The sequence below is a fragment of the Pseudophryne corroboree genome, chromosome 5 (genome assembly GCF_028390025.1).
Source record: "Pseudophryne corroboree isolate aPseCor3 chromosome 5, aPseCor3.hap2, whole genome shotgun sequence".
Lineage (NCBI taxonomy): Eukaryota > Metazoa > Chordata > Amphibia > Anura > Myobatrachidae > Pseudophryne > Pseudophryne corroboree.
The window spans coordinates 117,419,969-117,447,073 of NC_086448.1; the positions used below are offsets into that span (position 1 = coordinate 117,419,969).

At 45.6% G+C, this 27,105-nt stretch overlaps 1 protein-coding gene across 12 annotated transcripts in view; it reads left to right on the forward strand.

The window, feature by feature from the left end:
* The window catches only part of KIAA1217 (KIAA1217 ortholog), a 1,254,604-nt gene that overhangs the window by 1,026,967 nt on the left and 200,532 nt on the right, over nt 1-27,105 (forward strand). For all 12 annotated transcript variants that reach the window (XM_063921607.1, XM_063921603.1, XM_063921600.1 and 9 more), the window contains one exon: nt 26,423-26,621. In XM_063921607.1, the coding sequence (XP_063777677.1) occupies nt 26,423-26,621 (199 nt within the window). The remainder of the gene's footprint in view (nt 1-26,422; nt 26,622-27,105) is intronic.

A 27,105-nucleotide genomic window follows, 5' to 3' on the forward strand; every position in this document is an offset into this window, starting at 1 on the left:
TACAATTTCTGCTCCGGTTTCAAATCCAATTTCAACCCCGGACCCGCCATGGGCTATGTTAGCAGATGTCCTAGCTGGATTGCAATCAGAATTGGCCGCCTCTCGGCAGGAGCGAGAGGCGGCAAGATCTGAGTCTAGGGTGAGACCGCTAGAACTATCGGAGGGGTCTCAGCCTTACCAAAAGTCCAAATCCTCTTTGGGTAAGAGGGATAAGTTTCATTTGTCTAATAATTTACCAGTTTCTGCTATGTTACTTTCTGACAATTCTAGGCCAGACCTCACTGTACAAGATGAGGTTGAGGAGGGCGAACTAGACCAGCAGTCAGAGGGTGACGATTTTGGCATTGATAATCTCATCAGAGCGGTGCGTCAGTCTCTGAAGTTTACAGAAACTGAGGAGCCTCTGACAAATGATGAGGTCGTCTTTACTAAACGACAGAGAACTCCAATGTGTTTTCCTGTTTCGGAATCTCTTAATAAAATGTTACTAGAAACAAGAAAGAATCCGGATAAACGGTTTTCTATACCTCACAGATTTAGGTCTAGTTATCCGTTTCCAGACTCAGTAACAGCTACATGGGAGAATCCGCCATTGGTGGATTCATCTGTGTCTAAATTTACAAAGAAATTAACCATACCAGTACCAACTGCTACTACACTTAAGGACCCTTCGGACCGTAAAATATAAGCTATGCTAAAGTCCATGTATACAGCAGCAGGAGTGCTGCTTAGACCTGGGTTGGGTGGCATTTGGGTAACTAAGGCGCTAATGGTATGGATAACAGAACTCAAGTCTGCCTTAACTGATGATCACCTTATACTTCTCGCTGATCAAATCTGGGAAGCGGCTGACTATCTATGTACAGATTCTACTGACGTCTGTCAGCTCACTTCTCGCCTTTCATCATCACTAGTTACAGCACGACGAGCGCTCTGGCTACGTTCTTGGCAAGCGGAGGCAGAGGTCAAAAAAGGTATAGAAGCGTTACCTTACGGGGGCGAGAAGTTATTTGGTCCTGAATTGGACAAATGGATTTCTGAGGCCACGGGAGGAAAGTCGGTTTTCTTACCATTACCTCCAACAGTACCTAGAAGGAGATATTCTGGACCAGCGTTCAAATCCTTTAGACCTCAGTCCTTTCGCGGGCGTGGCAGGGGAACGGCCACACCTGGTAGACGAGGTTGGGTGACGTGGTTTCCAACAAACCAATACCACTCGTCAGGATACTAAAATCACCGGCAAGCCAGTGGCATGACGGGCTCCCAGCCCATCTCGGATCTCCTATTGTGGGAGCACGCCTTCAGTCATTCCAGTTGGCGTGGCTTCAGACGTCCACAGATGGGTGGATCCGCAATTTAGTTTTAAAAGGTTACAAAATAGAGTTCGACTGTCTCCCGCCAATGCGGTTTTTCAGGACAGGACTGCCTGTGTCGGACGACAAGAAGGCGGTTCTGCAGATTGCCATTCAGTCTCTGCTGGATGCAGCAGTTTTGATTCCGGTCCCTGTACACCAACAGGGTCAGGGATATTATTCCAGTCTGTTTGTGGTACCAAAGCCGGATGGCTCGGTCAGGCCAATATTGAACTTTAAGGGTCTCAATCAGTACGTCACTTACTACAGATTCAAGATGGAATCTCTGCGGTCAGTAATTGCAGGCCTAGAGCCACAGGAATTCATGATTGCGCTGGATCTCAAGGATGCGTACTTACACATTCCGATTTGGCCACCTCATCAAAGGTTCTTGCGGTTTGCAATACGGCAGAACCATTACCAGTTTCAGGCTCTACCGTTTGGCCTCTCGTCAGCACCTCGGGTATTCACCAAAGTGATGTCTGTGATGATAGCTCATCTCAGATCCCTGGGAGTGATAATAGTTCCGTACTTGGACGATTTACTCATCAAAGCTCCGTCTCACCAAATCCTCCTTCAACAGGCGTTGCTGACATACAATGTACTTGTTCACCGCGGTTGGATTGTCAACTTCAAGAAATCACATCTAATTCCGTCTCAACGACTTCAATTCCTAGGTATGATTCTCGATACGGTAAATCAAAGAATTTACCTACCTGAACAGAAAGTTCAGGTCATTCGTCATCTGGTACAATTAGTGCTCAAGCCACACACAGTCTCGGTTCATTTGTGCATTCGCCTCTTAGGCACAATGGTGGCGGCTTTCGAAGCGCTTCAGTTCGGAAGACTTCACTCACGTCCTTTTCAACTGGATGTGCTCACACAGTGGTCGGGCTCGCATCTGCAGATTCACCGCAGGGTGAGGTTGTCTCCAAGGGCCAGAGTGTCTCTACTCTGGTGGCTCAAAGTACAGAATCTAACCGCAGGGAAACGGTTCGACGCCTGGAATTTGATAATTCTCACAGCGGACGTGAGTCTCAGAGGTTGGGGAGCTGTAGTTCAAAATTATCAGCTCCAGGGTCTCTGGGCGGATCACGAAAGATTGCTGTCTATGAATGTCCTGAAACTCCGGGCAATTTACAATGCGCTACGACAAGCAGTGCACATGCTGCAGGGCTCAGGCTGTTCAGGTGCAGTCAGACAATGCGACGGCGGTCGCATACATCAACAAACAAGGAGGAACAAAAAGCCGCATGGCAATGCGGGAAGTAGCTCGAATCCTCAATTGGGCCGAGTATCACCAAGTGATATTGTCGGCTGTATTCATTCCGGGAGTGGACAACTGGGAGGCGGATTATCTCAGCCGTCGGGATTTTCATCCAGGAGAATGGGCATTAAATCCAGAAGTGTTTCACATGCTGGTCCAGAAGTGGGGTTACCCGCAAGTGGACCTGATGGCATCTCGCCACAATCATCAAACGCCCCAGTACATGTCCAGAACGAGAGATCCAAAGGCAGTGGCGGTGGATGCTCTCACAATCACGTGGCCATACAGTCTCGTGTATCTGTTTCCACCGTTTCCGCTGCTCCCTCTGTTGCTAAAACGGATCAAAAGAGAGTCCGTCACAGTCATACTAGTGGCGCCTCATTGGCCTCGGAGAGCTTGGTTTTCGGATCTCCGCGGTCTACTCGCAGACAATCTTTGGCCGCTCCCACTACGTCCGGACCTGTTACAACAGGGTCCGTTCCTTTACCCCGATTTAGCGCGGCTGCGTTTGACGGGGTGGCTGTTGAGACAGCCCTCTTAAGAAGAGAGGGCATTCCAGAATCGGTTATACCAACCATGTTACGAGCTAGGAAGCCGGTTACGGCAGCTCATTATTACAGAATTTGGCGTGCCTATATAGGTTGGTGTGAAGCTCGGAAGTTTCCGACATCATCTTTCAAGTTATCCCGTCTTTTGTTATTTCTACAGACAGGGTTAGATGGAGGACTGCGTTTATCCACACTAAAGGTGCAGATATCTGTGTTGTCAATTTATTTTCAAAGAAGATTGTCTCTATTGCCGTCGGTACACACCTTTATGCAGGGTGTCCTCAGAGTACAGCCTCCATTCACTCCACCTACTGCGCCATGGGACTTGAATCTGGTTTTAGATTTCTTACAGTCTTTTTATTTTGAACCCTTACAACAAGTGGATATTAAGTTTCTCACTTGGAAAACAATTTTTCTCCTAGCCTTGGCTTCGGCAAGGCGTGTTTCAGATTTGGGTGCCTTGTCATGCAAGCCACCGTATTTAGTGTTTCATGATGATAGAGCGGAACTTCGGACGAATCCCGCTTTCCTACCAAAAGTAATGCCCTCTTTTCACATCAATCAACCAATAGTAGTACCTGTGTTAACAGGAGATTCTGGAACCTTGGATGTGGTACGCGCACTACACGTTTATGTATCCCGAACGTCTACAGTTCGTAAGACGGATACCTTGTTTATCCTCTATGATGCGGCCAAGTTGGGTTGGCCAGCTTCTAAGCAGACCTTATCCAGATGGATAAAACGGACCATACGTCAGGCTTACCTTCATGCTAGGTTACAGCCGCCTACATCAGTAACAGCTCATTCCACACGTTCTGTAGGAACGTCATGGGCAGCTGGTCGTGGAGCTTCTACGACACAGCTTTTCCGTGTGGCTACATGGTCTTCAGTGCACACGTTTGTGTGCTTTTACAAGTTTGATACTTTTGCGGCATCAGCATCTAGCTTTGGCCGTCTAGTGTTACAGGTGCCAAACAGCTCTCCCGCCCACGGGGGGAAACTTTGGTACGTCCCAAGAGTACTCCAGTGACCCCTAGTGGATGAAAAAAAAAAATAGGATTTTGGTACTTACCAGGTAAATCCTTTTCTTTGAATCCATAGGGGGCACTGGACGCCCACCCAGAGCAGTTTTACCTGGTTGTGGTAGGTTCAGAAAATCTTATGGTAACACACTCTCACCGACTGTTTCAAATTAGCAAGTTCTATCGAGTTGGTGTCAACTGTAAGTTGTCAGTAACGTTATGTGTCAACTTTATTGTTGTCCGTTTTTGTTATATGTAATTCTCCATTGTCAACCTCTATAGCTCCTGTTTGGCTCAGTAAAAAAACACTGAGGTACTCTGGGATATGGAGGGGAGGAGTAGTCTCAAATTTTAATTTATTCAGTGCCTAGTTCCTGTGGAACCGTCCATATCCCAAGAGTACTCCAGTGCCTTCTATGGATTCAAAGAAAAGGATTTACCTGGTAAGTACCAAAATCCTATTTTTTGCAGCTCCGCCCCATCATTGCCACACCGTCATGGTCAGGGGCGGATTGGCCACAGGGCTCACTATGAAGATTCCTGGTAGGCTGACGTGTCTGTGGAGCCTGTTTTGTGTGTTGTCATGGGGCTCCACCCCCCACATGACAGGCAGCCCACAACACTGCATTGTCCCCATTCATTGTTATTTCATATCTGCAGTACAGCAACTCTGCCATTCAGTGATGCTGCCATGGCTACACGGTATGTTATACCTCTTGTGCTGCCCATGTCGGGCCACCTCTACAAAATTTACAGGGCCAATTTTAGTTCCCAATCTGCCCCTGGTCTCAGACACAACTGCAGCAAAAGACGCAAAGCACGCCACAATTGCTCCCCTGTCATCATACTGCACCCCAATTAAGCCAGCTTCCATATATTTCCTGGGCTGGTTTTCCATCCAGATCCGCCACTGCGATCATGGGCCATGGTGATGCAAAGTAAATTCTGTATTTTATTGACCATTAGATCTATATAGCAGTAGTTATGCAATTTAATGCATTTATATAGCTTTTTGTTCCACAAATGTTACATAAAATTCATTACACTGGCGAGCACAGATCACGTAGTGGTTAGCATTACGTCCCCACGGCACTGAGATCATTACCATTTATAGATATTATGTGTAGAGTTTGTATGTCCTCGCCATGGTTGTGTGTGTTTTTTCCAGATGCCACAGTTTACTCCCACACTCTATAAACATACTGTCAGGTTAACTGGCTTCTGACACATTAGCAGGGGAGAAGAAAAGGGGGGTAGAGACATCTTTGTATAAATCAACCCAGGATTACAAAAATGGGCCAGGAATAGCTTCCCTAGTGTGTGCTATACAAATTACTGATAATAAATAAAGGAATTTCAGTTAAGTCTTTGCATCTTCGCCAGACTCTGATACTTTTTCTGAGAACCGTCTTTGTTTGCTCTGTTCCCTCATCCATGTCTTGTATCGTTGAATGTTAAAGCTGTGTACAATTTTTAATTCACATATTTCTGAAATTTTATTTTTTGCGATATGGGTAAACAACCAAAAAATAATTAGTGCTGTGAATTGAACAATTGTAGTTCTACCCCTTCTGTACAACACTTCAATTCAATGTAATTAATTGCGTATTGCATCATCGAGACGCCAGCCCACCAGTTTCCTGAAGGAAGTAGGTAAACCCAGGACACTGGTCCACTTTATATTAAGCAGTCTCCCGGACATTCCGAGAAAATATGGCAGCATCTAATATTAATTACATTACTATTAAAATAATTTTTTGTTTGTTTAAATCTAGCTATTTATATTGCACTGGCGTAACTATCAATGGTGCAGGGGGTGCAGCTGCTATGGGGCCCGGGCTGCTTCAAGGCCCACTCCCCCCCCACCCCGCATCCATTCATGGACTGTTTCCAATGTCCGTATCTCCCATTACCCCTCCCGCGCTAAAAAGTCAGCCGCTGATATCACAAAACCCCATTCCCCCAAGGCAGTGCAGCCACACGGAGAATGCAGCAAGGGGTCTACCCAGCAGGCTCAGAGTCTCATGATTTGTGGGTATTTAGGGTACATGGGCCTACTGTCGGGAAGTGCTCTGCTTGAGTCAGGTAGTGCTCACTCCCACTTCCTCTCTCTCTCTCTCGCTCCTCTCTTTCTCCCTAATAGTCTCTCTCCCTGACAACACACTCTCTCCCTCACTCTCTTCCAGAACACACTCTCTCTCTCTCCCTGACACACTCTCTCTCTCTCTCTCTCTCTGACACTATCTGCTTCTCTCCCTCCCTGACACTCTCTCTCTCTGACACACTCTCACTCTCCCTGAAACTGTCTCTCTCTCTCTCTCTCTCTCCCTGACACTGTCTTTCTCTCTCTCTGACATACTCTCTCTCCCTGACACTGTGTCTTTCTATCTCTCTCCTTAACACTGTCTCTCTCTCCCTGACACGGTGTCTCTCTTCCTGATGCCGACTCTCTCCCCCTGACTCACTCTCTCTCTCTGACACTTTCTCTGACACCCTCTCTCTCGTTCTTTCTCCCTCTCTCTCTTCCTTTCTCTCCCCGACATTCTCTCTCGCACCCCTCTCTTTCCCTCTCCCTCCCTGAGACTCTATATCTCTCTAACTTCTTCTCGCTCCGCTCCCTTAATTGCTACTCCCCCTTCTCTCTCTGTCACCCTCTCTCTCGCTCACTGATGCCCTCTCTCTCTCCCCCTCTCATCCCTTTCTCTCTTTCTCTCCGACACCCGCTTTCTCACTCCTCTCTTTTTCTCACATTCCCTCTTTTTTTTTGCTATGGGGCTCACAAACGTCTACTTACGCCCCTGATTGCAACCTTGGTGAGAAAAGGAAAATCCAATCTTAACATTAATGTTACATTATGGCATCTCCCTTAATGTGTAGCATATGGATACATTATTCATTACATTTGTCCTGTTAGCTGGAGGTAGAGAAAAACAAATCTCTAATACGTGCAGGACAAAAGAAATGTGTTTGCTATCAAACTTTTAATACATTTTTCTTGTATTAAGATCTACAGACTTTTTATTGTCCAAATATGGCTACAGTCAGAATAGCATTGTAATTAAACAGGTCTTCCAGAGTATATAGACAGGCTTCAGAGCATGTCTGGGCTCCTGCACTCACTGTGACCCCCAGCTTCTTATATCACGTTCTCTCAAATCAGTATTGTACTTTATCTAACCTGCTCGCTGGGATTATACAAGTGTAGTGGTGTACTGGGTGCTGGCGCTATACAAGGAAATGATTACAGTTATAGTAATAATAATAATAATAATAATAATAAGTAAGTGTTTGTTTTTGTTTTTTTTATAAAACCCTCACTATTAATGTTGTTTTCTGGAATTTATTTTCTGTGTGTTATTTTCTTGCGGCCCTGGTTTAGTTTATGAAATGGGTTGGGTATGTGTGAACGGCAGACAGGAGACCGTCGGTTGCAATGCCGACAGCGGGATCCCAGGCAATTACATGGCCGGCAGGGGGGAGGGGGGGGTGAGTTAAACGAAGCCCTTTGCGTGCTCGCTGCGCTCGCCACGCTGCGGGCTCGGATGTGTTACCACTCTATGGGTGTCGTGGACACCCACAAGTGGGAATAGTCCCTGTTGGTCGGCATGCCGACTGTCGGGATAGTGTGGGGGCGGGATGTAGGTGACGATCTCCTGACCGCCGGTCACATAACTACTGTACATCCCTATGAAACACATCATTCATTGCAGGGGTTAAAGTGAGCCGGAATGGGACGTAACTGCGTTCCATCAGTTCCACTTGGAGAACTCCGGCTCACCTAACCCATTGTTAGCCCGGCGCCACTGGAAGATGCTGGGCGCCCGCTGAGATTGTGTTACCAGCATCATGATGTCTTCTCCCATAGTGCCGAGGAGTGGACGCCGGAAGGACTGCTGCGGTCGGACGCGGGAATGGGACTCGGTGAGTATGGTGGGGGTTTTTTTTTCCCCCGTATGTGTAGCGGTGCATCTACTGGGGAGGGGGGGGGCTTTACTACTGTGGGCTTCACTACTGTGGGCATTACTACTGGGGGGGTATTACTACTGAGGGGGCATTACTACTGGGGGGCAAACTACTGTGGGCAAACTACTGTGGGCAAACTACTGTGGGCAAACTGCAAGGGGGCAAGGTACTGGGGGCATTACTAACAGGGCTAACTACTGGGGGAAAACTACAGGAGGGCATTACTACTGGGGGTATAACTACAGGGGCATTACTACTGGGGGCAAACTACAGGAGGGCATTACTACTGGGGGTATAACTATAGGGGCATTACTACTTGGGGGCATTACTACAGGGGGGCTAAACTACTGGGGGCATAACTACAGGGGTTAAACTACTGGGGGCATTACTACTTGGGGGCATTAGTACTGGGGGCAAACTACAGGAGGGCATTACTACTGGGGGTATAACTACAGGGGTATTACTACTTGAGGGCAAACTACAGGGGGGCTAAACTACTGGGGGCATAACTACAGGGGCTAAACTATTGGGGGCATTACTACTTGGGGGCATTACTACTGGGGGCATTACTAATGGGGGCTAAACTACAAGGAGGCAAAGTAAAAGGAGGCATAACTACAGGGGCTAAACTACTGGGGGCATAACTACAGGGGCAAAACTACAAGGGGGCATTATAACTGGGGGCATTACTACTGGGTGCTAAACTACAAGTGGGCAAACTACTGGGGCTAAACTACTGCGGGCATTACTAACGGGCAGACTACATGGGGGCTAAACAACGGGGGGCTAAACTGCTGTGGTCATAACTGCAGGGGCATTACCACTGGGGGCATAACTACTGGGGCTAAACTACATGGAGCTAAACAACTGGGGGCATTACTACAAGCAACATTACTACTGGGGGCAATACTACACGTGGGCATTACCATTAAGGGCATTACTACTGGGGAGCACTACTAATGAGGGCATTGTAAAGGAGGCACTTCATAAGTGGCATCACTCCTGGGAACATAAGGGGCACTACTATTGCGGGCATTGCATATGGGGCACCACTACTATGGGCTCTATATAAAGGGGCACTACCAGTACAGTGGACATTGCATAATGAGCACTACTACTGTGGGCATTGTATAAGAGGCGCTACTGCTGTGGGCATTATTACTATTGTGTGACCACGTCCCTTTCTTTGAGACCACGCCCCTTTTTTGCGGTACGCGCGCAATAACTTTATTACATGGGCACCTCGGGGAGGGGGGTGAGTTCCACCACGTCTCTAGGACCACTTTAAGCACTGATTCATAGTACAGTGATATTTGTTGCTTACTTTGGAACTTTGAATTATAAACCAAGATTACTGGTTGATGCAAGCATTGCTGTTAAGGATGCTTGTGTGTGCACAATTAAATGGAGTCCTAAAGACAAGGAAGTTCTGCTGTAATATAAATATATATATATATATATATATAATTATTATTTTTACTATTTGTTGTTCTGCTTGATTTGCTTTGATCCCCTTCTTGACATCACTATCCAGAAATCCCAGCTGTTGGAGGACAAAGCAGACTTGTATAAGGGCTGCAGGTTTTTGTGTAATGTAAGTTTAGAAAATGCATTGTTAATATGAGAGATATAAAGAACGCAGTTTACTACCAAAATTGGAAATATTTCTACTCTCTGAAAAAAAATATCTGACCAGATGTTTGTAAGAATTGGCAGAGTAGATATCGCGTAGTCACCTTTCCTGGATTTGTTTCCATCCTTTCATGTATATAAACTATAGCATAGTTTTTTGCTCATTAATGAGACTTATAGAATGTTTTCTATTTTTATAGACTCATTTTCTCAAGAAAGAAACCTTAGGTTTGCAGAATATGATCATTAATTTCAAGATAAAAGCAACTTTTTTTTTTACAAGTCCATTTTTAGTTAACTCATTTGAAAAGAGGTGACCCCTTCTTTGAAAGCAGTCAGGTCAATCAGTAGTCCCTTGAGTACTCACTACCATAATGTAATAATTATACTGTAACGATAGATTCAGTTTCTTATAAGAAAGGCATCCAATCGATTTCTATTAGTGAATTTGCCATCACCCCCCTATGCGGTCAGGAATTGCACGGCTGCCCTTACAGTAAATAATCCCTTCCAGTGCTCATGGGGAAACCTTTCTACTACAGGTTGAGTATCCCATATCCAAATATTCCGAAATACGGAATAATCCGAAATACGGACTTTTTTGAGTGAGAGTGAGATAGTGAAACCTTTGTTTTTGATGGCTCAATGTACACAAACTTTGTTTAATACTAAAATTTATTAAAAATATTGGCCCTCATTCCGAGTTGTTCGCTCTGAGTTTTTCATCGCATCGCAGTGAGAATTCTCTTAGTGCGCATGCGCAATGTTCGCACTGCGACTGCGCCAAGTAACTTTACTATGAAGAAAGTAAGTTTACTCACGGCATTTTGGCCCTCATTCCGAGTTGTTCGCTCGGAGTTTTTCATCGCATCGCAGTGAGAATTCTCTTAGTGCGCATGCGCAATGTTCGCACTGCGACTGCGCCAAGTAACTTTACTATGAAGAAAGTAAGTTTACTCACGGCATTTTCATCGCTCCGACGTTCGCATTGTGATTGACAGGAAATGGGTGTTACTGGGCGGATGCACGGCGTTTTAGGGGCGTGTGGCTGGAAACGCTACCGTTTCCGGAAAAAACGCAGGAGTGGCCGGAGAAACGGTGGGAGTGCCTGGGCGAACGCTGGGTGTGTTTATGACGTCAGCCAGGAACGAAAAGCACTGAACTGATCGCACAGGCAGAGTAAGTCTGAAGCTACTCAGAAACTGCTAACTCGTTTGTAATCGCAATATTGCGCGTACGTCGGTCGCAATTTTAAGAAGCTAAGATTCACTCCCAGTAGGCGGCGGCTTAGCGTGTGTAACTCTGCTACATTCGCCTTGCGAGCGAACAACTCGGAATGAGGGCCTTTCATCGCTCCGACGTTCGCATTGTGATTGACAGGAAATGGGTGTTACTGGGCGGATGCACGGCGTTTTAGGGGCGTGTGGCTGGAAACGCTACCGTTTCCGGAAAAAACGCAGGAGTGGCCGGAGAAACGGTGGGAGTGCCTGGGCGAACGCTGGGTGTGTTTATGACGTCAGCCAGGAACGAAAAGCACTGAACTGATCGCACAGGCAGAGTAAGTCTGAAGCTACTCAGAAACTGCTAACTCGTTTGTAATCGCAATATTGCGCGTACGTCGGTCGCAATTTTAAGAAGCTAAGATTCACTCCCAGTAGGCGGCGGCTTAGCGTGTGTAACTCTGCTACATTCGCCTTGCGAGCGAACAACTCGGAATGAGGGCCTTTGTATTAAATGACCTTCAGGCTGTGTGTATAAGGTGTATATGAAACATAAATGAATTGTGTGAATGTACACACACTTTGTTTAATACACAAAGTTACAAAAAATATTGGCTAAAATGACCTTCAGGCTGTGTGTATAAGGTGTATATGAAACATAAATGCATTCTGTGCTTAGACTTGGGTCCCATCACCATGATATCTCATTATGGTATGCAATTATTCCAAAATACGGAAAAATCCCATATCCAAAATACTTTTAGTCCCAAGCATTTTGGATAAGGGATACTCAACCTGTATTTGCAATGTATGTCCTCTGTATGCTTATTAGCATAAAGGGTTTGTTACAGAAGAAAGTTACATGACATACTCTGCGCCAGGCAAGGCCTGCTGGACTAAATCGAAGTTGCGACCGATGGTGGAGAAATCGGATCCCCTAGCCGCACATGATCTGCTTGCACCTGACGAAAAAACCCATAGTTATTACTCCACATAAAATGGAATCACCCATTATATCGATCAGTTTATGTCAATCATTCAAGCAACTTACTATCCTCCTGTGTGTTAACAACCCTGCTGGCAGAGGCGGAACTACCTTTGGTACAGCAGGTGCATTGCACCAGGGCCCCTGAGGACTAAGGGGTCCACTGCTGCGCAGACCAGCAATAAGTTATCCACCCCCACTCCCCCACAGACCATTTTGAGCAATGTCAGATGAATGGCTGAGGGACCTGCCCCTTACCTCAGGGAAGCAGGGGTAACCTTGTGTGTGCTGGGCTGATAGAGGAGTCTAAGTAACAGACAGCTGTACATTATTTCTGATTCACTGCTGTCTGTGAAATAAAGGCAGCTCACACCTGGTCTCACTGGCACTGTCAGAGTCTGCCCCTGACCGAGTGCCAAACTGAGCACAAGGGGTGGGGGCCCCTGTCACAGACAGAGCAGAGACCATTGTGTCCCTGCCCCCACCAAGGTACATGCCCCTGTTCTCCGCACCGTGCACGACATTGTGCTTGTTCCCCTGTCACCCACTGTGTCTCACTGTCATCCTTTTCTATTCACCCTCTGCCTCCCCTTGCCTTCCGTTGGCACCCTCTGCCTCTCCCTGTCACCCACTGGCGTGTGGCATATTGTGAACTTGCGTTGGGGTGGAGGAGAGAGGCCCACATGATATTTTTCCACCTGGGCCCACCACTCACAAGTTCTACCACTGCCCACCGGGGTCATCAGCTGCTATGGACCCCTTACATTCTAGGTCATTTATCTATTATTTATTATCAGTTATTTATATTTTGCACACATAACCAGAAGTGCTTTATAGAGCATATGTCAGTCATTCACACCAGTGCCCGCCCCAGTGGAGCTTACAATCTATACAATCCTGTACACGCACACACACGCACTTACTAGGGTTAATTTTGTCAGGAGCCAGTTAACCTACCAGTATGTTTTTGGATTGTGGGAGGAAACCGGAGTACCCGGAGGAAACCCACGCAAGTACAAGGAGAATATACAAACTCCACACAATTAGGGCCGCGGTAGGAATCAAACCCACAACCTCAAGGCAGTGAGGCAGTAATGCTAACCATTACACCATCTGTGCTGCAAGATCATTACTAAAAGATTAGAAATGACTGGGATGAACACTGACCTTTGTGGCACACACTAATGCTGCTTTCACATCGCAAAACCTGCTTTTGAAACGGTTCTTAAAACGGGTCTGAGCAGTTAAACCCCCTTCACATCGCATGTTGTAGCCAGTAAATTACCATTTCATTACCGTTTTGGTACCTTTCACACTGAACCCGTTTCACCCATAGAAAACAGTGGTTGTCATTATAAATGGACTTTTCTGGCCCACACATTATTAATCATTATTAATTCATTAATTATTAATAATTTGGATAGTCGTACGATGGAACCCAGCAGCTTGAAGCATTTAAACCATGTTTTTATATATGAGTGCATCCTTGACTGTCCCAGTTATTTGTCTGCAGATTTCCTCTTCCCCTCTGATTCTTAGCAGCTCCCTCACCTCTTCATCACTCCAAGTTGCCATTGTATAATATATTTGCAGTAGGAAAACGCTTCTAAACCCACTCTCATGTGTCTGATGTGTTTTTCCTAGAGATGAGCGCCTGAAATTTTTCGGGTTTTGTGTTTTGGTTTTGGGTTCGGTTCCGCGGCCGTGTTTTGGGTTCGAACGCGTTTTGGCAAAACCTCACCGAATTATTTTTGTCGGATTCGGGTGTGTTTTGGATTCGGGTGTTTTTTTCAAAAAACCCTAAAAAACAGCTTAAATCATAGAATTTGGGGGTAATTTTGATCCCAAAGTATTATTAACCTCAAAAAACATAATTTACACTCATTTTCAGCCTATTCTGAACACATCACACCTCACAATATTATTTTTAGTCCTAAAATTTGCACCGAGGTCGCTGTGTGAGTAAGATAAGCGACCCTAGTGGCCGACACAAACACCGGGCCCATCTAGGAGTGGCACTGCAGTGTCACGCAGGATGTCCCTTCCAAAAAACCCTCCCCAAACAGCACATGACGCAAAGAAAAAAAGAGGCGCAATGAGGTAGCTGTGTGAGTAAGATTAGCGACCCTAGTGGCCGACACAAACACCGGGCCCATCTAGGAGTGGCACTGCAGTGTCACGCAGGATGTCCCTTCCAAAAAACCCTCCCCAAACAGCACATGACGCAAAGAAAAAAAGAGGCGCAATGAGGTAGCTGACTGTGTGAGAAAGATAAGCGACCCTAGTGGCCGACACAAACACCGGGCCCATCTAGGAGTGGCACTGCAGTGTCACGCAGGATGGCCCTTCCAAAAAACCCTCCCCAAACAGCACATGACGCAAAGAAAAAAAGAGGCGCAATGAGGTAGCTGACTGTGTGAGTAAGATTAGCGACCCTAGTGGCCGACACAAACACCGGGCACATCTAGGAGTGGCACTGCAGTGTCACGCAGGATGTCCCTTCCAAAAAACCCTCCCCAAACAGCACATGACGCAAAGAAAAAAAGAGGCGCAATGAGGTAGCTGTGTGAGTAAGATTAGCGACCCTAGTGGCCGACACAAACACCGGGCCCATCTAGGAGTGGCACTGCAGTGTCACGCAGGATGTCCCTTCCAAAAAACCCTCCCCAATCAGCACATGATGCAAAGAAAAAGAAAAGAAAAAAGAGGTGCAAGATGGAATTATCCTTGGGCCCTCCCACCCACCCTTATGTTGTATAAACAAAACAGGACATGCACACTTTAACCAACCCATCATTTCAGTGACAGGGTCTGCCACACGACTGTGACTGATATGACGGGTTGGTTTGGACCCCCCCCAAAAAAGAAGCAATTAATCTCTCCTTGCACAAACTGGCTCTACAGAGGCAAGATGTCCACCTCATCTTCACCCTCCGATATATCACCGTGTACATCCCCCTCCTCACAGATTATCAATTCGTCCCCACTGGAATCCACCATCTCAGCTCCCTGTGTACTTTGTGGAGGCAATTGCTGCTGGTCAATGTCTCCGCGGAGGAATTGATTATAATTCATTTTAATGAACATCATCTTCTCCACATTTTCTGGATGTAACCTCGTACGCCGATTGCTGACAAGGTGAGCGGCGGCACTAAACACTCTTTCGGAGTACACACTTGTGGGAGGGCAACTTAGGTAGAATAAAGCCAGTTTGTGCAAGGGCCTCCAAATTGCCTCTTTTTCCTGCCAGTATAAGTACGGACTGTGTGACGTGCCTACTTGGATGCGGTCACTCATATAATCCTCCACCATTCTATCAATGTTGAGAGAATCATATGCAGTGACAGTAGACGACATGTCCGTAATCGTTGTCAGGTCCTTCAGTCCGGACCAGATGTCAGCATCAGCAGTCGCTCCAGACTGCCCTGCATCACCGCCAGCGGGTGGGCTCGGAATTCTGAGCCTTTTCCTCGCACCCCCAGTTGCGGGAGAATGTGAAGGAGGAGATGTTGACAGGTCGCGTTCCGCTTGACTTGACAATTTTGTCACCAGCAGGTCTTTCAACCCCAGCAGACCTGTGTCTGCCGGAAAGAGAGATCCAAGGTAGGCTTTAAATCTAGGATCGAGCACGGTGGCCAAAATGTAGTGCTCTGATTTCAACAGATTGACCACCCGTGAATCCTTGTTAAGCGAATTAAGGGCTGCATCCACAAGTCCCACATGCCTAGCGGAATCGCTCCGTGTTAGCTCCTTCTTCAATGCCTCCAGCTTCTTCTGCAAAAGCCTGATGAGGGGAATGACCTGACTCAGGCTGGCAGTGTCTGAACTGACTTCACGTGTGGCAAGTTCAAAGGGCATCAGAACCTTGCACAACGTTGAAATCATTCTCCACTGCACTTGAGACAGGTGCATTCCACCTACTATATCGTGCTCAATTGTATAGGCTTGAATGGCCTTTTGCTGCTCCTCCAACCTCTGAAGCATATAGAGGGTTGAATTCCACCTCGTTACCACTTCTTGCTTCAGATGATGGCAGGGCAGGTTCAGTAGTTTTTGGTGGTGCTCCAGTTTTCTGTACGTGGTGCCTGTACGCCGAAAGTGTCCCGCAATTCTTCTGGCCACCGACAGCATCTCTTGCACGCCCCTGTCGTTTTTTAAAAAATTCTGCACCACCAAATTCAAGGTATGTGCAAAACATGGGACGTGCTGGAATTGGCCCAGATTTAATGCACACACAATATTGCTGGCGTTGTCCGATGCCACAAATCCACAGGAGAGTCCAATTGGGGTAAGCCATTCCGCGATGATCTTCCTCAGTTGCCGTAAGAGGTTTTCAGCTGTGTGCGTATTCTGGAAAGCGGTGATACAAAGCGTAGCCTGCCTAGGAAAGAGTTGGCGTTTGCGAGATGCTGCTACTGGTGCCGCCGCTGCTGTTCTTGCGGCGGGAGTCCATACATCTACCCAGTGGGCTGTCACAGTCATATAGTCCTGACCCTGCCCTGCTCCACTTGTCCACATGTCCGTGGTTAAGTGGACATTGGGTACAGCTGCATTTTTTAGGACACTGGTGACTCTTTTTCTGAGGTCTGTGTACATTTTCGGTATCGCCTGCCTAGAGAAATGGAACCTAGATGGTATTTGGTACCGGGGACACAGTACCTCCAACAAGTCTCTAGTTGGCTCTGCAGTAATGATGGATACCGGAACCACGTTTCTCACCACCCAGGATGCCAAGGCCTCAGTTATCCGCTTTGCAGTAGGATGACTGCTGTGATATTTCATCTTCCTCGCAAAGGACTGTTGAACAGTCAATTGCTTACTGGAAGTAGTACAAGTGGGCTTACGACTTCCCCTCTGGGATGACCATCGACTCCCAGCGGCAACAACAGCAGCGCCAGCAGCAGTAGGCGTTACACGCAAGGATGCATCGGAGGAATCCCAGGCAGGAGAGGACTCGTCAGACTTGCCAGTGACATGGCCTGCAGGACTATTGGCATTCCTGGGGAAGGAGGAAATTGACACTGAGGGAGTTGGTGGGGTGGTTTGCGTGAGCTTGGTTACAAGAGGAAGGGATTTACTGGTCAGTGGACTGCTTCCGCTGTCACCCAAAGTTTTTGAACTTGTCACTGACTTATTATGAATGCGCTGCAGGTGACGTATAAGGGAGGATGTTCCGAGGTGGTTAACGTCCTTACCCCTACTTATTACAGCTTGACAAAGGGAACACACGGCTTGACACCTGTTGTCCGCATTTCTGGTGAAATACCTCCACACCGAAGAGCTGATTTTTTTGGTATTTTCACCTGGCATGTCAACGGCCATATTCCTCCCACGGACAACAGGTGTCTCCCCGGGTGCCTGACTTAAACAAACCACCTCACCATCAGAATCCTCCTGGTCAATTTCCTCCCCAGCGCCAGCAACACCCATATCCTCCTCATCCTGGTGTACTTCAACACTGACATCTTCAATCTGACTATCAGGAACTGGACTGCGGGTGCTCCTTCCAGCACTTGCAGGGGGCGTGCAAATGGTGGAAGGCGCATGCTCTTCACCTCCAGTGTTGGGAAGGTCAGGCATCGCAACCGACACAATTGGACTCTCCTTGTGGATTTGGGATTTCGAAGAACGCACAGTTCTTTGCGGTGCTTTTGCCAGCTTGAGTCTTTTCATTTTTCTAGCGAGAGGCTGAGTGCTTCCATCCTCATGTGAAGCTGAACCACTAGCCATGAACATAGGCCAGGGCCTCAGCCGTTCCTTGCCACTCCGTGTGGTAAATGGCATATTGGCAAGTTTACGCTTCTCCTCCGACAATTTTATTTTAGGTTTTGGAGTCCTTTTTTTTCTGATATTTGGTGTTTTGGATTTGACATGCTCTGTACTATGACATTGGGCATCGGCCTTGGCAGACGACGTTGCTGGCATTTCATCGTCTCGGCCATGACTAGTGGCAGCAGCTTCAGCACGAGGTGGAAGTGGATCTTGATCTTTCCCTAATTTTGGAACCTCAACTTTTTTGTTCTCCATATTTTATAGGCAGAACTAAAAGGCACCTCAGGTAAACAATGGAGATGGATGGATTGGATACTAGTATTGGATACCTGCCGACTGCCGACACAGAGGTAGCCACAGCCGTGAACTACCGCACTGTACACTGGTTGATAAAGAGATAGTAGTATACTCGTAACAACTAGTATGACACTATGACGACGGTATAAAGAATGAAAAAAAAACCACGGTTAGGTGGTATATATTATAATAATAATACAATTATGGATGGACGGACTGCCTGCCGACTGCCGACACAGAGGTAGCCACAGCCGTGAACTACCGCACTGTACACTGGTTGATAAAGAGATAGTAGTATACTCGTAACAACTAGTATGACACTATGACGACGGTATAAAGAATGAAAAAAAAACCACGGTTAGGTGGTATATATTATAATAATAATACAATTATGGATGGACGGACTGCCTGCCGACTGCCGACACAGAGGTAGCCACAGCCGTGAACTACCGCACTGTACACTGGTTGATAAAGAGATAGTAGTATACTCGTAACAACTAGTATGACACTATGACGACGGTATAAAGAATGAAAAAAAAACCACGGTTAGGTGGTATATATTATAATAATAATACAATTATGGATGGACGGACTGCCTGCCGACTGCCGACACAGAGGTAGCCACAGCCGTGAACTACCGCACTGTACACTGGTTGATAAAGAGATAGTAGTATACTCGTAACAACTAGTATGACACTATGACGACGGTATAAAGAATGAAAAAAAAACCACGGTTAGGTGGTATATATTATAATAATAATACAATTATGGATGGACGGACTGCCTGCCGACTGCCGACACAGAGGTAGCCACAGCCGTGAACTACCGCACTGTACACTGGTTGATAAAGAGATAGTAGTATACTCGTAACAACTAGTATGACACTATGACGACGGTATAAAGAATGAAAAAAAAACCACGGTTAGGTGGTATATATTATAATAATAATACAATTATGGATGGACGGACTGCCTGCCGACTGCCGACACAGAGGTAGCCACAGCCGTGAACTACCGCACTGTACACTGGTTGATAAAGAGATAGTAGTATACTCGTAACAACTAGTATGACACTATGACGACGGTATAAAGAATGAAAAAAAAACCACGGTTAGGTGGTATATATTATAATAATAATACAATTATGGATGGACGGACTGCCTGCCGACTGCCGACACAGAGGTAGCCACAGCCGTGAACTACCGCACTGTACACTGGTTGATAAAGAGATAGTAGTATACTCGTAACAACTAGTATGACACTATGACGACGGTATAAAGAATGAAAAAAAAACCACGGTTAGGTGGTATATATTATAATAATAATACAATTATGGATGGACGGACTGCCTGCCGACTGCCGACACAGAGGTAGCCACAGCCGTGAACTACCGCACTGTACACTGGTTGATAAAGAGATAGTAGTATACTCGTAACAACTAGTATGACACTATGACGACGGTATAAAGAATGAAAAAAAAACCACGGTTAGGTGGTATATATTATAATAATAATACAATTATGGATGGACGGACTGCCTGCCGACTGCCGACACAGAGGTAGCCACAGCCGTGAACTACCGCACTGTACACTGGTTGATAAAGAGATAGTAGTATACTCGTAACAACTAGTATGACACTATGACGACGGTATAAAGAATGAAAAAAAAAACCACGGTTAGGTGGTATATATTATAATAATAATACAATTATGGATGGACGGACTGCCTGCCGACTGCCGACACAGAGGTAGCCACAGCCGTGAACTACCGCACTGTACACTGGTTGATAAAGAGATAGTAGTATACTCGTAACAACTAGTATGACACTATGACGACGGTATAAAGAAAGAAAAAAAAATACCACGGTTAGGTGGTATATATTGTAATACAATTATGGATGGACGGACTGCCTGCCGAGTTCCGACTGCCGACACAGAGGTAGCCACAGCCGTGAACTACCGCACTGTACTGTGTCTGCTGCTAATATAGACTGGTTGATAAAGAGATAGTATACAATACATACAACAATATACTACTATACTGGTGGTCAGGCACTGGTCACCACTAGTCACACTGGCAGTGGCACTCCTGCAGCAAAAGTGTGCACTGTTTAATTTTAAATTAATATAATATTATGTACTCCTGGGGGCTCCTGCTATAACAACCTGCAGTGCTCCCCAGTCTCCCCCACAATTATTATAAGCTTTGCCTTTTATACATTGATGTGCAGCACACTGGGCTGAGCTGAGTGCACACAGACTGAGTCACACTGTGTGACTGGCTGCTGCTGTGTATCGTTTTTTTTCAGGCAGAGAACGGATATAGCAGAGAACGGATATATTAAAATAAATAAAAGTTAACTAACAACAACTGCACTGGTCACTGTGGTAAACTCTGTCTGACTCTGCACAATCTCTCTCTCTCTTCTAATCTAATTTCTAATGGAGAGGACGCCAGCCACGTCCTCTCCCTATCAATCTCAATGCACGTGTGAAAATGGCGGCGACGCGCGGCTCCTTATATAGAATCCGAGTCTCGCGAGAATCCGACAGCGTCATGATGACGTTCGGGCGCGCTCGGGTTAACCGAGCAAGGCGGGAGGATCCGAGTCTGCTCGGACCCGTGAAAAAAACATGAAGTTCGTGCGGGTTCGGTTTCAGAGAAACCGAACCCGCTCATCTCTAGTTTTTCCTCCAGCTTCCTGCTTTTGCCTGGTGACATCACACATGCAAGTTGATCGCAGCAGGAAATTTTTTAGCAGTTGGGCAAAACCATGTGCATTGCAGGGGGGGCAGATATAACATGTGCAGAGAGAGTTAGATTTGGGTGTGGTGAGTTCAATCTGCAATCTAAATTGCAGTGTAAAAATAAAGCAGCCAGTATTTACCCTGCACAGAAACAATATAACCCACCCAAATCTAACTCTCTCTGCACATGTTATATCTGCCCCCCCTGCAGTGCACATGGTTTTGCCCAACTGCTAAAAATTTTCCTGCTGCGATCAACTTGGAATTACCCCCATGGAGACAGCCTATCACCTCCTGTGGCTTGGAAATACCGTTTCAGAGCCTTTCACACTGCACAGTGAAACGGTTCTAAACCGGGTAGGACCCTGCTTTTTAACCGTTTCAAAATACCAGTATTTTGAAAACGGTAAATTCAAGGTGGCCCTTTCACACCGCAGCTAGAACCGTTTAGGAAGGCTAAAAATCGGCAATTTACCGGGTTAAAGCTGCCGTGTGAAAGGGGTATAAGATGTGTTGCCCAGTCTGAATAATTATAATTATCCTGGTAACTACTGATATACGCATCCTTCTAGAGGATTTCTGGTAATCACTGATTGCTATAGTCAGCAATGTGGGTAGAGGAATTCCATAGAGTAACTTGCTACAATACATTAGAAATAACAATTATAGGTTAGTGTTTGTGTTATTTAATGTTTCAACTGTGGATCTTTTAAGCTTTAAAACTCCTTTAACAAAATACTCCTTAAAGAAACATTAAAAGGCGCTTATCTGCCGCATACGTCTATTGAATTATCCCAGCGACCATATGTTATTCTCTTCCCTCCAGGATGGTGACACACAGTCGTAGATGGTGCTGCTTTAATCAGTGCATAATTTACTTTATTAATGCTTTAATCATTAGATTGTAGATGTTTCACGGTTTATCCAGAATATCCAGCATAGATATTTTCATGCATAAATTCAAGTGTATGCGATGGTTGTTATACTCAGAGGCTGTATAAGGAATAATAATCCTGTTTTGATTAAGGAAGGAAAAGCATGGAGAATGCAAAGTAGGTTTCAAGTACCCAGGTGAAGGCGCTATTGAGCTATAGGCCAATATGTATCTACTGTAATATGTATCTACTGCAAGAACTAATGGTGCCCATACACTTGTGCGATGCCCCACGACACGACATCGCGGGGCATCGCATCGGCAGTTCAGGTGCAAATAAATCGCACCAGAACTGCCAAAGTGATTACCATGCGATCATGCGATAGATCGCATGGTAATCACGTGATGGGCACGTCACCGCCGAGTGGGAGTGGCCTCTGGCCGCTCCCGGCGGGTGCCCATCGCACTGCGATATATAGCATGTGTTTTTAAAAACACATGCGATCGCACTGCGATTCAATAAATATTAACTGCAGCACATACTATCTTGAGACGTGAGATTCAACCGGCGTGCCTGCACATCGCATCGAAAGGTACATAAAATGTGCATACAATCCTTCGATTTCTCTCACAGATGCGGTCGAAATCGAAGGTTAGCACCGATTATCTCACAAGTGTATGGGCACCATAAGAGTGTCTTCAGTGGCCTGCATACATTGCAGTGTCCAGTGATCTACATATGCTAGGCACTTCCCTACATCATCCTGAGTCTCATTAACTGTAACTCACTGTCTTTTTAAATCAGTGGCTTCTCAGCTCCAGTCCTCAAGTAACACAAACAGGTCATGTTTTCAGGATCTCTGCCTGTGGAAACTGGTTGGATAATTACTGGATCAAATATGGATCAACTAACCTGTGTGTATATCTGTGCTAAAACATGTAAAAGCAGCAGGAGGCGTCCGTAGTAAAAAGACGCCCATTGCCGGCTTCTGTGATCCGCTGCTGCGTCCAAAGACTTAGCATTGGACAATCTGTGGGAACATAGGTCATCTGAGTAACCCTCAGGCTACTCCCGACGACTGGTAAAAAATTAATGTTGCTGAAGCACCCCCCCCCCCCCCCCGTTTTCTGGAACACTACCTGTTGCCACCCCCAAATGCCAGGGGTCTACTACGTTTGCCCGGCTGTCCGGATCCCGATGCCCAGCATACCAGTGTCGGGATCCCGACCGCCGGAATACCGGCAGCGGGGTGAGCGCAAAAGAGTCCCTTGTGGGCTCGCTGTGCTTACCACGCTGCGGGCACGGTGGCACGCTACGCCAGCCACGCTATTTATTCTCCCTCCACGGGTGTAGTGGACACCCCAAGAGGGAGAATAGTTGTCAGTATACTGGCGGTCGGGATCCCGGCGCCGGTATGCTGAGCACTGGGAGCCCGACAGCCAGGATATCGAGTGCCACCCAAATGCCAGGAGTATGTCAAACATGCTGCAGCGTATGGGGCACTGGGAGCGACGTTTAAGAACTTTGGAGATGTACATAAACTTATACATACATCACTGAAAAGTGCTCTCTGTACATTTAGTCTGCAGTTCTGTTGTAAAGCCTAATTACTGATCAGTATAGCCCTGCTTTTATATGGGTACTATCAGAACTGTCTTCACAAAAGAGGGCGATTGTAGGTATTAGATGTACAGCATCGTGCTCTCTACTGGGCCAAAGCTCCTCTCACAAAGTCTTCCATCACTTTGAAGGTTTCATGGCCTGCACGAGTGCACATACTGGGATAAGAAACAGTCCCTAAGGAGTTCAATGTGCAGTCCATGGAAGTCTCCAGTGATAATAAATGTCACTCAGGTTCATTAGGTACTAGCACCAGTATATCACAGACTGGTTGTTCATGTAGTCATATCATGTGCACTGTACTGGGTTTGGATTGATACCTGAACAGCCAGATTTATTACATAATAGACTTAATACTTCTCCAAAATGCAAAAATTACTGTTCTTGTCTAAAATATATATATAAGGCCATTGAACTGGTGAAATTAGGAGAAAGAGGAGGGGATCTTGCCAACAAACAGTCACGTCGAGAGATGTACTGGATATTCCAATTACAGACATTACAACCGAAAGGATTCAATGATAACTACGAGATCGCTCCCTTCTTATGATACGGTACTAAAATTATTATCTGGCTCTATGCCCTGTCATTTAACCCTTACCCCCCATCCAGCCTCCCCCCCCCCACTCCCACCCCCTCCACAACACCCCCCACACACATCCCCTCCCCACTCCCTTCCAATTCTCAGTACTATACTACCACACATTTTACTATATTCGCGAACACCTATACACAGAATGGGTCCGTTTTAAATGGATATATTTTTGGAGTGATGTCCTAGAAGGCACAACGTCGCTACGCCCAAACACGTCCGATCTTGGAAGCCAAGCAGCGTTGGGCCTGATCAGTACCAGTAGGGGGGACCACCTGGGAAGATCAGGTACATATTCCATACACATACGGACCCACTGAGTCACATTGCACGCACAATATTACTTCCTCACTTTCATTATGTGCGCTATTTCACTGTATGTACTAACCCCTATACCCGTAAGGGGTCTAACTTATGCATAGGCAAAATATTTTAATGAACCTCCCCCTTAGTAGTAATTCAATTCCACTCACGCCAAACCTTTATTTATCTGTCAATATTTTTAATTCCGCCTTTTAATTCCACTTATGCTAAAAAACTGTATATCAACTTATTCTAATGTATACTATGGTCCTAATCATCTGTTCATGTTTTTGAGCCGTGGAATTATCCACTTTATGTTACTACATTGACCAGTATCCTAATATTCCTATGATGTCCGCAACAGTAATTCCCTTAATGATGCCCGCAATAATAATTCTATAATGAAGTCTGCACTAACTAACTGTATGGAATTGAAATCATATATTAAGTATGACCTCTACATTATATTCCTGTAATAATATTCCTGTAATAATGTCCACAAATAACATTCCCATACTGATGTCCGCAATCATAAGCATTTGCAAATACACAGCCTTTAATTATTTAGAATCCTTTTTACTTATGCTCTTTTAAATAATATTAAAAATAGGTGCCTATAAAACTATGATATGCTCCAGATATTCTCACTCTCTCTTATTCTATGTTTTAACATCACCATGGATACCGGGATATCTGACAAGTGTTATTGTCAGATGAACTACTGGAAAATGGCCGCCGCTACCTAGGAGATATATGGACACAAGCACACCCAAAATGGCTACTACTCTTGGGACTGAACCGAGTGTGGCTCCTTCCCCCTGTAAACTATAAACACTGACAATAAGAACTGGAGAAGAACACAAAACCGCCGCGGGCGCATGCGCAATAAGCACCGGAAGTGGGGCGGAAGTGATGCGTCGAGTCCGCAGCCGCCGGAAGTGTGGCGGAAGTTCAGCCTTATTACTCCAGAGCCGTTTTTCAATGTGTTTTATCGTGTTTTTTAAGTGTACATCCACTCGTTTTTACTTGTATTAAGTCTAGCATAACATGTTCAGCAGTGCTTCATTTATTTAAACAGCTTTATAGTATTTAATAGTTAATTGCATCACATGACTATATGTGATGTCATAGCCCTCCCATTGATCACCTCTGGCTATAAAAGCATGTACTGTCTCATTCTGTCCATACCTCTTGAAGAAGTCTCATCAGACGAAACGCGTTGGGTGACCTATACCTACCTCATTCTAAGATAAGGAAAAATTCTATATTATAACCTTTTATAGTGCAGATATTCATTTAAGTGTTTCTAGTTCAGTTGTGTATATACTGTTGTCCCCATTTTTTATGTGTTTCTTTTATATTTATTTAATAAATACTTTTTAATATTTTAACTGGCAAACCTATTTTATTGACAACTTGGTCGCTATATATCCCTCATCCCCTCCTTTTTATATATATATATATATATATATATATATATATAAAAGCTGGTAAAAAAAAAAAAAAATTGTTTGTATAGAAGTACATGTTTTGATACTGTATGTATAATTGCATTTAGCATCCCAAAAGAAGTACAGGTTGAGTATCCCATATCCAAATATTCCAAAATACGGACTCTTTCGAGCGAGAGTGAGATAGTGAAACTATTGTTTTCTGATGGCTCAATGTACACACGCTTTGTTTAATGCACAAAGTTATTAAAAATATTGGCTAACATTACCTTCAGGCTGTGTGTAGAAGGTGTATATGAAACATAATTGCATTCTGTAATTATACTTGGGTCCCATCGACATGATATCTCACTATGGTATGCAATTATTCCAAAATACTGAAAAATCCGATATCCAAAATACTTCCGGTCCCAAGCATTTTGGATAAGGGACACTCAACCTGTATAAGGTTCACAATTTCCAAACAGGAGAACAGTCGTTGAATGTTTTCTGATTTCAAAAGACCTGACCTATACTTTAGTAGGATTGTAAAATATTGCCATGCACAGTACAATAAGCTAAACGACAGTTGCTATACAAGACGAAGAATAGTCCTGATGTCCGGGACGGGGTTGTGGTGGATCTGGGTATAGTTTTGGTGGATCTGGGCGGGGCTTTGGCTAATCATGGGTGTGGCTCATTTTGTCCTGAATCTGCGTGTGCCGGAGAATGTAATGAAGGAGCCTTTATATACAGTAGTTACTACCTGCTAATGTTTTCTGCTTTCTCCTGTTGCAGGTGTACTCTTTCTACAGTATGGGGAGGACACAAAGAAACTACAGATGCCCAATGAAATTACCAGTGTAGATACCATACGTGCCCTCTTCGTAAGTGCCTTCCCACAGCAACTGACAATGAAGATACTGGAATCTCCCAGTACAGCCATTTACATTAAAGACGAGGGCAGGAATATTTATTATGAATTAAGTGATGTAAGGTAAGCACAACATTGCACACTGGCTGCATGAGAAACTAATGATGTATATTGTTAATGGATCACTTTCACTCATAACTACAATGGTTTTTATAGTGATTTAACCCAAGCATGCAATGAGGGCTCGAGCATTCAGTGATGGGTGCAGGGGGCTCTGCCCAGTGTGAGTTGGATTGTGGGCTGGGACAGTGACAGTAGCTTCCTACTGGTCCGCACAGTCACACGCCTGTAGGCTGCTGGATCACCATGGGGGGAGGTGGGAGGGGGGGGGGGGGGGGAGGTGGGGAGAGGGGGGGGGGAGAGGGGTCTGAAGCAGGCACATTGACTTTTCTGATCTTGATGAGCCAGATGCCATAGTCCTGACTCTCTAGTCATCATAAGTGTTCTGCCAGCAGCATTAGTATCTGGCAAGGCCAGGTATTCTGACAGCCCACAAGCAAGGCACTGCTCTTTAGGCATTGTGGGGCAAATGTATTAAGCTTGGTGA